This window comes from Podarcis gaigeae (assembly GCF_964106915.1).
Source record: "Podarcis gaigeae genome assembly, chromosome: 1".
In the NCBI taxonomy this organism is placed as follows: Eukaryota; Metazoa; Chordata; class Lepidosauria; order Squamata; family Lacertidae; genus Podarcis; species Podarcis gaigeae.
This window is the reverse complement of record NC_139678.1, coordinates 96,766,014-96,779,116: the sequence shown is the minus strand read 5'-3', so window position 1 is coordinate 96,779,116 and position 13,103 is coordinate 96,766,014. Positions and strand designations below refer to the sequence as shown.

At 39.7% G+C, this 13,103-nt stretch overlaps 1 protein-coding gene across 6 annotated transcripts in view; it reads right to left on the bottom strand.

Annotated features, from left to right (window-relative positions):
• MGAT5 (alpha-1,6-mannosylglycoprotein 6-beta-N-acetylglucosaminyltransferase) overlaps positions 1-13,103 on the bottom strand; it is a 118,999-nt gene that overhangs the window by 50,664 nt on the left and 55,232 nt on the right. For all 6 annotated transcript variants that reach the window (XR_014557267.1, XR_014557268.1, XR_014557269.1 and 3 more), the window contains exon 3: positions 8,703-8,870. Coding sequence is in view for 3 of the 6 variants with exons in the window: in XM_083707870.1 (XP_083563996.1) it covers positions 8,703-8,870 (168 nt within the window). In the remaining 3 variants the exon portion in view is untranslated. The remainder of the gene's footprint in view (positions 1-8,702; positions 8,871-13,103) is intronic.

Here is a 13,103-nt window from a genome sequence, read left to right as displayed (position 1 = left end):
TCTTGATTAAACATAAGTTTGATGATTTGGTAGTAGGAAGTTCTTTTTCATTTCAGTGTCATGGTCACCCAGCCCATTTCCTTGTGAGGTTTAGGTTCATAGATGTTTCTAACATTTGCAGGTGTGGTGTGCCTATTAAAATGCCCTGCCCCCGGTGGCTGATGGACATGTTTGGCTCTCATGAGTAAACCAAGGACAAGGAACCTGCAGCCCCCCCAATATGTTGTGGACTACATCTCCCATCATCCACGACCACTGGTCATGCTGTTTTCGGCTGATGGAAGCTGAAGGCCAACATTTATCTGGTAGGCCACAGGTTCTTCATCCCTACAATAGTCCATCTGTGCAATGCAGAAATAACTCAGGCAGTTGATTCAATCACTACCCAACCACACTCTCCTCTACTACTGCAAAGAACTCAGCCTGCTCCCCCACCCCAAATTATTAATCCAGGATGTTATCCAATGTTGTTCACTAACACAAGGAATAAATCAGTGGAATGCCTCCTAGTGGTGCAGCAATAAAACTGCTAGCATATTTGCAAAGTTAAGCAGGGTCCAGTATGGTTTCAAATTGGATGGGGAAGTGCAGGTTGCAGGAAGTTGGACTACATAACCCTCAGAGTCTCTCTCAACTCTAGATTTCTGGGGTTCCATGGAGTAACTCCTGCAGTTCCATACTCTAAACCAAATCCCTCGCTACACTGCAGTCTTTTCAGAAGGCCCCGAAGATTTATTTTCATCTGAACATCTAGGCATGGTTAGCAGGGTGACGGTGTAACTCAATTACACTCTCTCCAGCCCTGCATTTTATATGTTAAGTGTCCATTTGTAGTGTTTTAGATTTGGTACTAAATATAGGTGGTGGAAAACTTGATTCAGTTATGACCTCCAGAATGGCACATTAGTGTGCCTACTTTGTTTCGGCAATGGCAGCATAGCAGCAATAGTTTTCTGCACCCATTGTCTCCTTGGGGGGGGGGTCTTTCAGAAGAGTTGTGCTATATAAAATGTGAAGGGACTCTTTAGCATATGAATATCACCTCAAGGCACAAGTATAGCCATTTCCAACCAATGCATCTCCTAGCATATTAAAATGGTTCAAGCTTTATTTAAAATATTGTTGTATACAAACTATAGAATAGTGTAGGCAGCAAAAGAAGAGTACACAAAATTAATACCAAACCAAGGAGATAGAACGCTACTGTTAAGTACTTGCATACATAGCTTTTATGCTATGATAAAGCTCGGGTCATAACAGGAATGCTTAAATAAAACATAACACACACAGAGCACCAGATGTATCAAAACAACATGTCAAGGCTTGTTTGCAAATGACATTGACTCAGCTGGAAGTTATCATGAAGGTGGTGTATCAAGGACAATAAATGGGGCTTTGCTTGAAGGGAAATGACCTCTCTGCCTCAAAGTCCTTGGAACTACAGGAGGGAGAACTGAAAAGGCAAGTCTTGGTAACAACAATGATTGCTGTCAATTCAATCAGATTCCCAACAATTAAGAAACATAATTGAAGCCAATATCTGATGAGTTTGAGCTGGACAGCTGACATTTTGACTACGGCTTTAGCAAGCATAAAAAGCCTATGTAGGGTCACTAATTTAGCTGAGTCCTATACTTGTCCTTCAGTACACAATCTGCAAGCTAATTCAAAGAGAAGTTTGCAAGAGATTCATTATAGATTTTTCTGTCATGGGCTTGAATAGAAAATGACCTTTCTATTTATAATTTCTAGATTCCCTACCCTGCAACAAGGGAGAAAGAAATAATTCACACACACACACACACACACATCCCCCCTAGAGATCTGGCTGAAAAGAGTAGCTTGAAGACTGCAGGAGAAGATGCAAAATTTCAAGGAGGAAATATTCACTTTCACTATCCTTTGCAATAGGAACCATGCTTACTTCTCACTTTCTGATGCAGGTAGCGTATGGGGCTGTCTGCCAGGCACTGGTTCTGGTTCAGTGGTCTGGAGGATCAGAAACCAGATGCAGGCACAGGCATTCTACCTCATATTTCCTCCTCTCAGCTTCCTATGCAGCATTAAATTTACCGTAACTTGCTATGAAACCAAAGTCAGCAACTGTGGTGAGCTCTGGCCCTTAAAATGCAACAACAACAACAACAATGATTTTCAAAGCAAGCAATGTAGGCATTTTGAAACCACAAGGTGGGAGAAACAGGTGTTTTTAGGAAATGCAGAGAGAACTGAAATGTATGCAAACATGGGTGGGTATTCAGACAATCCTTATATATCTTGCTTCTATGCGTTGATAAAATCAGGGCAGCTTTTTGAGCTCAGACACTTTCTCACATGCATAAAAAGTTAGCACCTAAACTAGGAAATCTTACATTAATTTAAACACATTGAAACCCCTGATTCAGGCGTTGCCTTCTCTGTGAAATAAGGGATGAAGAAGAAACACATAACCCAAAGACACACTTCCAGTGATACAGCATGAAGAGATAAGACCAGGAGGAGTTATTCAAAACAACATACTAAACTTCAATTGTTTAGGAACATGAAGTGTATTGCAACTTCCTGAACAAAACAATACTGTCTTGTATATGCATGAAGCAAAAAAAATATATAAATCCTTCTCTTTATAGTCAAAGATAATTGACTAATTACAAATGCAACTAGTATTTGAGATGGAGTTGCAGGTGCTTCAACCTACGGTACCCAAGAATACATCATTTGACTAGCTAACAAATAAGGTGGGGGGGGGGGAACCATCAACATACCAGAGAAGAAAAAGGAATACTAACTACAAATAGAAATAGCACATTGGTCTCAAATCAAAGAAAATATCAGGTTCCTCCAGAAATTGCTGAGTAATATCCAATCCTATAACGCAATGAACAGAATTACTCTCAACATTCTGAGAAAAATCATTGCATAAGAGCACACGCATGCACGCACGCACACACCCCCCCCCCCCGCAATTGGACCATTTGGGTGGAGACAAACATTACAAGGGAAAAATATGCTTTAAGCCTACACCTCACAATTCTGAACCAATCCAAAGTATTAGACGGGTGTTTTCCTGCATTAGTAGTCTTTTGTTTGATATACTCACCAAAAAAGGTAAAAATAAATAGGGTTAGGTAGAATAATGATGTCATATTGTTTATCATTACTTTGTGGAAGCAAAGCATGAAGCATCTGCCAGCTCCAAGATACGTTGGAAGGGTATTCATCCACATGGGCATATCAAAACTTGCAATTCTATCCTCCCGTCTTGACAAGCTTTTCATGATTGCTGCCTAATAAGGTACACTTTCCCACCCACAAAGGGCACATCAAGGCTGTGATACAATACCATAGCCAAATATTTTAAGGTGAGCACAAGCTACACCATGTTAGGTCCATGGAACAACTCCAGCAAGGAAACAAATAGGTATCCTTTTATATGTTAAAGAAAAATGTAGTCAACATGTTTCAGCAATTCAGTGTGCAGGGTAGGTTCTCTCTAAAACCAGTTACCGGTAGGCAATACAATACAAGGAATGAGGAACAACAGGGTGTAATTTCATCACAATCTGCTTCTTTCGGTTCAATGACAGTAAGTCATTAAAAAAAAAAAAAAAAAGACTAGGGGTTGCATTTAACAAAGTCCTACTCAGAGTAAACCCATCAGACCTAAATGAGTCATAGCCATTAAAATGCAATGGATCTTCTCCAAGTAGGACCAGCATCCTAATACTATCCCAGAAATGTAATCATTTATTGGATTGGCTACCAGGTCTATACTCACAATGGTTCTTTAAAACCCTGACTGCTTCCATTTACTTCAGGGGTAGGGAACCTTTTTGACTCCACAGGTAAGATCCTTATCAGAATCAGCCTTGCAAACCAAAATTGACAGATATCATTACTATGGTGATGGTGATGATCCCAGCCTTCACCCTAAGAACCTAGGATGAATTATAAGAATGTACAATCAGGATACCTGGTTCTTGGTCAGATTTTGAAATATATTCTTTTACTGTATACAGTATGTGTGAATCTGCTTTGATTCTAATTTCCTTAAAATAAATCCAATTTTTTTTACGTATGATGCTGCAGCTTGGATTTAGCTTTCAGCTGCTGTCCTTGCTCAGCTTTTCCATTTCTGCCTTGCACTACTAAGATTTTGAAACTCGTTATTGCAGAGAGGGTGGCATCCATTTTGGCCCCAATACATTAGCTTGCGGCAAGCAGTAGCTGTTGGCGTGCTTGAATACAATTGCCTCATCCACTGTGGGGAAAACATGGGACGTTAATGAACAAAGTTTGTCTGGAACCTGGGTGCCACCACAGCATCTAAATCAACCAACATGATGCCCTCCACATGTTGTTGGACTCCAACTGTCATCAGCCCAAACCAACATGGCCAGTGATCAGGAATTATGGGAGTTGTAGTCCAACAACATCTGGAGGGCACCATGTTGGCTGCCCCTTTTCTGAGAACCTGCTTTCAATGCTGTCTGAAGGCAACCACCTTGCTCAAGCTAAGCAGGACTGGATCCAGTGAGCTCACTGGTGGGAGCCCATCTTGGGATTCTTCTGCATTGCATTTATCATGGCTGTTCTATAAATATAATAAATCAATAAAAACACTAGTTTTGTGTTACTAGGAGAGACTGCACTTATGATTAGACTTTTCCATTTGCTTTCACTCATTTATTGCAGACATGCCCATTTCCTTTTGAAAATTAATATTATGTGTCAACTCTTCAGAGTTCCTACAAAACTCTTATTGTTTTGTCTCCTCCCAAACCCAAAACTATTTCTGTCTTGAGAACAAGTGCCCAAAGATGAAATTCACATATAAGCTGAGGCAGCATTAATAGTTACTTTATAACCTCTTTTCTTATTTATACACTCATTTTTTTCCCTTCAACTCACAAAAAGGGGCTTAGGCAGAAGCAATATGAATTATGAAAACCTTTTCTTTTTGAATGAGATGGTAAAATGCTTCACAGTTCCATGCCAACAGAAGCATTAATGGCTTTTTGGGAAGAAATAAAAGTAAATTCCTTCTGTTCTCAAAAAATACCTGCTGAGCTAGCAGCCTTCCATTAACACTTGACTGAAATAATGCAACTTTTAAAATGTTCAAGTAAGTGTCAAGTAGTTAATCCCCAATACTGACTGCAGACCACCTACAGCACATTTCAGTTTTTCTAATACATATTTATCACAAGAGCTTTAATAGTTACAGACAGGGCTGTCACCACCATGACCCAATCAGGCAATTTTCCATGTTCTTTGAAACCAGTTGCCCTCCAAAGTTATTGGATGCAAGCCTCCCAAATGAAATGGATATGAATAAGAAAATTAACAACAATATAGGTGAGCAAAATAGTATAAGCAAACAACATAGCAGTAAATAACACCTTCATACTTAGTTCAACAGTTAGTAGCTATTCAGGTAATAGGCAATGCAGAATTAACCTTATTGTAAGGATTTTCTGGGGGATCAATAGTAAAGGGCTATGTATTAACAGAGTTCCTATGCTTCAAAGACCTCATGTGATTAACTTCAAAACAGAGCTGAAATGCCACCATTTCTTAAATGGTTGGTTATTGACATGCACTTCTTTAATGAAAAAGATTTTGGTGTACTCTGTGCACTAAAAGCAAGAAAGATGTGATCAGCAAATATATTACTGCAACATTCTAATCATATGCTCATGGCAGACCTTTGAAGAGTCAGGAAGCAGTGCAGCTTCACAGCAACTCAATCATGCAAGGTCACACCTTTATCTTTTGTGAAAGAGATCTGCCCTCCTGTTCTCTCAGTACAAACTCCATGCTTCGAGTGATCATACAGTCACAGAATTGTAGGGTCATCTAGTCCAACCCCCTGCAATACAGGAATCTCAACTAGAACATACATGACAGATGGCCTCCTAACCTCTGCTTAAAACCTCCAAGGAAGGAGAGTCCACCATATTCCAAGGTAGTCCATTCCACTGTCCAACAGCCCATACTGTCAGAAAGTACTTCCTGAAGGTATCAGAATCTCTTTTCTTGTGACTTGAAGCTATTGGTTCAGATCCTAGCCTCTGGAGAAGGAGAAAACAAGCTTGCTCCATCTTCCATGTGACAGCCCTTTAGATATCTGAAAGTGGCTACCATATCTCCTCTTTACCAGGCTAAATATATTGAATTCCCTCGACTGTTCATCATGAGGCTTGGTTTCCAGACCTTTTATTATCTTGTTTGCCCTCCTCCTGTGCACATGTTCCAGCTTGTCAATATCCTTCTTAAATTGTGCTGCCCAGATCTAGACACAGTACTCCAGGTGTGGTCTGACCAAGGCAGAATAGGTTGAGAATATCATTTCACTTGATCAGGACACTAGACTTCTGATGATGCAGCCTAGAATAGCATTAGCTTTTTTGCTGCTGCATCACAGAATATTAAGTTGGTATGATGTTACTGTGTTTGACTAGTATATGCAACACATCTGATCAAATCTCACTATAAGCATAAACCCCCCAGTTCCCAGTCTTCCACAAGCCATTATACTTTGGTTCTGATTTCATAAAATGGGATGATTTAGCTGTTTCAAATGAGTTTCATTTTTGAAGAAGCACTGCAAAGCTAATGCTTCTTCAAAGTTCTATGAAGCGTGAAATACATAACATGAATAGAAATTCATAGTGTCATACGCCGGTGGGACAACAGACAGACATAACAAGCTAAAGAGCTTAGAGGAAACTACAGCATGTTGTTGAAACAGGCAGCTCATGTGACACATCATGCAAAAAGAAGAACATTGCTTTGTAAGGGGAAAGAGTCAAGACCTATGTTTTAAACATGGTTCTATAAAATTGTCTCTTAGTATACATAAGACCTAATGCATTGCAAGGTCAAGGTGCCAAAAAAAGAAACAAGAAAACAAGAAATCAAATTTTAGCTCCAAATAATGTAGTATTATTTGTACAGTTGTATCTCGGTTTTTGAACAGCTTAGTTCTCAAACATTTTGGCTCCCAAACGCCGCAAACCTGGAAGTGACTGTTCCAGTCTGTGAGCCATTTTTGGAAGCCTAACATCTGACGGGGCTTCCGCAGGTTTAGATTGGCTGCAGGACCTTCCTGCAGCCAATCAGAAGCCACACTTTTGTTTCTGAACATTTTGGAAATCGAACGGACTTCCGGAACAGATTCTGTTCAACTTCCAAGGTACAACTGTTTATCTTAAAAATGAAATATCCATATGGTGCAATATCCACTGATGTCTGCCAACTTGAACAATTGAAGTCTGCTTGCACAATGGGAGTCTGGGTTTCTCTCCGTCTCTCGTTCAGTTGCTCCCCTTGGGAAACTCTAAGATCTGAGTGTCTTATAATCTGCTACTTATTGTTCAACAAATTATGCATCTTCTAGATAGCACTCTTCTTTAAAACTTTAAATACTTTTAGTAACTTTTTTATCACACCGTGTGTGGTAATCATAGACACAACTACAAAAATAAAAAGGTGGTCTAAGTGTCACATAGCAGATCTTTTATAAAGAAGCAAAAACACCCTTATCACATTTCCCGTGTTCTCTGAAGCTTAAACATTCCTCCAAGGGGGTAAAAAAACCACTCACAATTGCTCAAATTGATCTGTATCACATCTGTTATGTGCAATCTTTTAAAAACAAATTCCCTTTACTGACATGTTATTTATATTATTGCCCTGCACCAGAAAGTGGTAAAATAATGGCATCAACTTAAATCTGAATTCTACACTAGATATAAAAGACAGACACATAATTGTGTGCCTCATGCTTGCCAAGAGAAACAAAAATGTTTAAGGGTTTTGTTTTTTTTTAAAAAGGTGGATTCTCTGATCTGGTTTTATTATCAATACAGAATACAAAAGCTATATAATTGCATACCTTTTCAAGTTACTTAAACAAAGGGATTACATAACATCACAGGTGGGCACATGTAGCAGGTGGGCTGCTTTATTTTACATGGTTGATCACTGATCAACCGGCTTCCTTGCATTAACCTTCTTTAGCAAAGCATGTTTGCAGATTAGATAACTTTTAAGTCACAGGCACCAGCATTAGTTAAAACTCATTGATGTCACTAAACCAGTTCACTTAATGCTGGTTATGCAAGAATCATAGCTTTAACTAATGCATACCCATGAAATCTAACTTCTCAGTAGTCATGCCCGCCCTGTGGATTGCCCTCCCATCGGATATCAAGGAAATAAACATCTATCTGACTTTTACAAGACATCTGAAGGCAGCCCTTTAATGTTTGAAGTTTTTGTGTTTTTTGTGTTTTAATATTTTGTAGGAAGCTGTCCAGAGTGGCTGGAGCAGCCCAGTCAGATGGGCAGCATATAAATAAAACAAACAACTAACTAAAATGTATGGGAAGACCCTGAGCCCATGAATGAATATAAATGCTAAGCATTATTCATTAGAGGGTTGAAGCCTGTTTACTCAGACTAGGAGCTCCATTGAGACTACTAGGACTTAATCACTAGTATGACTGCAGCCTAAGTCGTATACAAAAGTACATTAGGATCAGACAAGAGGTGCACTTTCCTTCAGTTAAGATTTGACACCAAAGACTGAAGTCCATTGCCATAGGATGCCAACAGAAGGATCAATTCATACCATCTTGGATATTTGATACTGTAAAACAGAATTTAAAAAAAGGCACAGCAACTTTCACACCCACCTGCAACATTGAGTTTTTCAGCTGCTCCTGAACTGGGAGTAGCAGTGGAGGTACTATTTGTGGAGTTTGCACCTGTGCCATTGATTACAAGGTTCTCCACTTTAGACTCAAGCTTCCCAATGCGTTGCAGGATGTTGTCTAGTAGGACGGCGAGAGTTTTCTTCAGATCTAAGTTAAGAAAAACAAAGTCAGTTAATCTTACACAGAACAACATATACCAGGAAATATACCCATTTGGTAAAAGTAACAGGTTTGCAACAAACCCTTCCAACCCTCTAATTTCTTACCTAAATATTTCCACAGATCCTCCTTAACTACCTAAGTGTGTTTCTAAGGCTAAAGGGATTCTACAGTCATATGCCGTCAATATGGTTTATTATAATAATGAACATTTACAGACAACAGTTATGTTTTTTCTAACTACAGAGATATGCACCCTCTTAACCCCCCCAAAAGAGTATTTCAATACAAAGTAAAAGGCTACCTTTCATGGGGAGGGGATGCACTTTATAACTTGTCAATTTCATCTGTATACCATCTCAACTTATCCATATGTGCAGTTTCTAACTGTTTAAATAGCTATTGTTCTTAATAGATGGGGTTGCTAAATGTCACCAGTACTGTACTGAGCAACAATAATATTTGCCATACTTGAAAAGGTTAACAATCAAACTTTCACTCTCTTTGTTTAACACATCTTGTATATGATGTATGAATAACATCAAATAACTCCTGTTACTTGGTTGATTATCTGAGAACCTTGCACCCAATAACTTCAGACCTTTGGACAACTACATGTTGTAAGTCAGCATCCATTCTACCACATATTTTGCAGCTTTGTACACTAGAGTAGCAGTGCAGTTATGAGCACTAGCAGTTCTAGCTCAGACTGACATGAGTACTTCTAGTGGCCTTATTAACTCAATCCACTATTCCTGTACTTCAGTTTCCGTCACTGATCTAGAAATATGTAAGCAACTACCCTATCTTATACACCTCTTAAAGATAACTTAAATTAGAGGAGATTGCAGGGACCTTGCTCCACCCTGCTCTTTTTTATTCCCATGCCACATGTCATCTGAACTCAGGCTTGTGGTTAAGCTCTTTCTTCAACACAAGCTGTAGCCAAGAGCAAACTTTTGTGCACTCCCAGTAAGCCATGGTTTGGCTTGCTACATCGTGAAAACCAGAGCATAGCGTGAAATACTTGGAGAAGAAAAAGCAGCATTATATTACAACATCTTACAATATTTTTCCAACTGCAAATTAATTTCCAAATTTACCACTAGAAAGTGATTTCGGCTGGAAATTTGACCTGTGGTAATAAAAAAGCTGATGGTTGGATAGTGTTTTCGAGGTTACCAGCATGAGTTTGACCAAACTGCGGGAGGCAGTGGAGGACAGAGGTGCCTGGTGTTCTCTGGTCCATCGGGTCACGAAGAGTCGGACACGACTAAACGACTAAACAACAACAACAATAAAAAAGCTGCATTATTGGGGGAATTTTCTGCCTTTCTTTCTCCTGGAATCGGAAGCACTCTTACGTCCTATCTCAGACTTTTTAAAACCTTCAACAGACACTACTTGACAACTCCCCATCCTTTGAAACCACAGAAATCAGAAATTATTTCCTTGTGGGGAGAGAATTAAAGCAAGTTTTCTGAAGCAGTCCACATATGTGATGACTGAACAATGCAGATGCAGAAGATCTGCAACGGTTATAGCTAACAAGCCAAATGAAGTGAACATTTGGTCCAGGCAAGTTTCTAATGTAGGCAGGTTGCTATTTTTACAAACACCCTCAGGAAATGTACATGGTTCCCTTGCGACTTAGGATCAAGGAATAAAGGCTTTGCTTTCAGAACAGCCTTTAGCACCCCATATGCCTTAGTGGATCTTCTTTTAGTGTTAATTTTTTAAAAGGCTCCTTGTGAGGAGGAAAGCAGCACATCATCACCATGCTCTAAATTTGTTCCATTCAAGTGCCAGCCTAGCACAGATTCTGCTTGGTTTGCAATACACAGTAAAATCACAATGCAAGCTACCATAGCCTGGAGGCTGCCACAGACAAACATGAGTTACAGAACAAGGGATACTTGTTACTTCAGCTACAAAGCGATGCAAGAGTCAGCTGCCTAGGGGATGGTGGCCTCAACCTTTCAAGCAAATGCATTCACAGAACCACCAGCATCTTATCGGAAAACGAGACAAAGGTATACAAAAGCAGCATGGCACCCTGGCATCTCTGGCACCAGTTCTAAAGAAGGGCTTTCATTCCTAACAGAGGAAGGGGAAGAAGATACCCGAAGCAGTAAATGAATGGCTGTAAGCTCTGACTTGTGTGCATCACAACTCCCTTCTCCTTTGGCAAGATTAACAGACAAACCAAGTTAGATCCCGCAATGATAAGATAGTGATGGGGAAAAGGACCATTGTAAGTGAAAACAAGGTGAACAACTAATTGGCATCTAGCTTTCCAAAGCGGCAGGTGCCTTCTGGCAAAACAAACAAAAAGGTCAGAAAATGAAAACCAATGTACAGGGAACACACACAGGCACACTGCATTTAAAGGGGCACTGCACATATTCACTGCACAAAATTCTCATTGAAGTATAAGATTACAATTAAAACCTAGGTATGTTCCCAACCTGTAAAAGGGAAGAATATTATTCAATGCACTTTACACATATGAAGTGAATGGCTTGATCTGATAAACAACCAAGACAGCCTTTGCCAGACTGGTGTCACCTACATGTTTTGGGCTACAACCCCCATCAGGTGCAGCCAGCTCAGCTGTGCTGGCTCAAACTGACTGCAGTTGGAGTCCAAAATATCTGGAGGGCACTAGGTTAGCAAAGACCGATCTGATTCATCACTTTCAATATATCTTGGGATATACGCTTTCTTGGTGCATGGTTAAAGGATCACTTATATAGCTGGCGTTTAATTACGTAATATTGTGCTAAAGCTACATATATTTTAGTATTTTATTTGAATATATCTTAGTATTTGATGAGAACGGCAAGCCTGGTTGGGACACCTTTTATTGTCTGTGCTGCCCATAATGTGGAAACTTCTTAAAAACTTACCACACTGCCTTAATTGCAATGAATAATGGATGCTACAAACACTGTGAACTTGCAATGGTATTTTTCAGCTCATAATGTTCACCTCAAATATTATGCTCTTGTTGTAGGCCTGAGAGATCTTTTGAGTTAGATTAAAGCTTAAGCAGAGACCTTCAGCCCTCTTATCCTGCCTCCTTTCCCCTCCCTCCCATATCTCCACTTACTTACTTCTATGGGAGCGGGAGAAGAGAGAAAGGTTTCTGTACCCTTTTCCTGTCTAATGCCCAGTATGATGCTATGGCTGCATGCCAGACAAATAAGCACATGGAAATGCTGTTTCCCAGCACTGCTTGTGTTTGGCTTGCAGCCATAACATTGTACCAGGAAGGGGGAATATTTCTTCTACATCATTCATTCCCCTAACGCTGCTCCTCAAGGAAAGTAGAGAGTTTGGTGGTAGGAAGAGGGAGGCAGGTGCTCAGCATATGGGAAAAAGAAACTGGGTTTTGAGACCAGTTATCAAGTCTGGCAAGGATGGTTTCTTCCCATCACTACCAGTCTACTGCTTAGAGAAATTCCACATACTACATGTAGTTCCATGCTTATTTTTTTCCAGGCTCTTATTCACATTATGCAAAACATTAACATTAGTTTCTTAACCTTTCCACAAATGCACACAAACCCCATTCAACATTCTCCCCCTCCCCATAAGTACACCTTGTTTCCATCAAAAGGCAGAAAAACAGGTAAAAGGGTTAAGAAACCCCTGTAGTCAGTGTTGGTTTTATGCTTCAAAATAGAAGATTCAAAGTGTACATTGCATAAAGACAAAGAAAAAGTCTGATGTAATCCCATAACAACACACATTGTACAATCCTTCCCTGAGATTGTTGCCTTATAGAAATCAACCACTGACTTTTTTTAAAATGAAAAAAGGGATTGCACAGAGAAGAAAAGCCTTGCTTAAGAGCTTAGGATCCACTTCTTACATGACAGTAACAGCATAAATACTAATATTCCCGTGGCTCTAATGAATTTCATGCAACATTAGAACATTGGAGGGGGATCGTGGAGGATGATATCTTATATTTTTTTTCCTGAATAAAGTCATGGGGCACCTTAAAAGACAAGGAAGGTTTACTGTAACTTTCTCAGGGCTGTGTAACTAACCTAAAATATGCCAGTAGTGGTTTACATGTGGAATTAAGTCGTGTAAAGTGAGTCCACTTTCAAAAGGAATGCATCTCTGATGTTATATGGCACTTCAGTAAATTTTGCTTGGTTCCCATGCAATTAAGTACTTATTTGCATGTGATTGATGGAAAACAGGGAC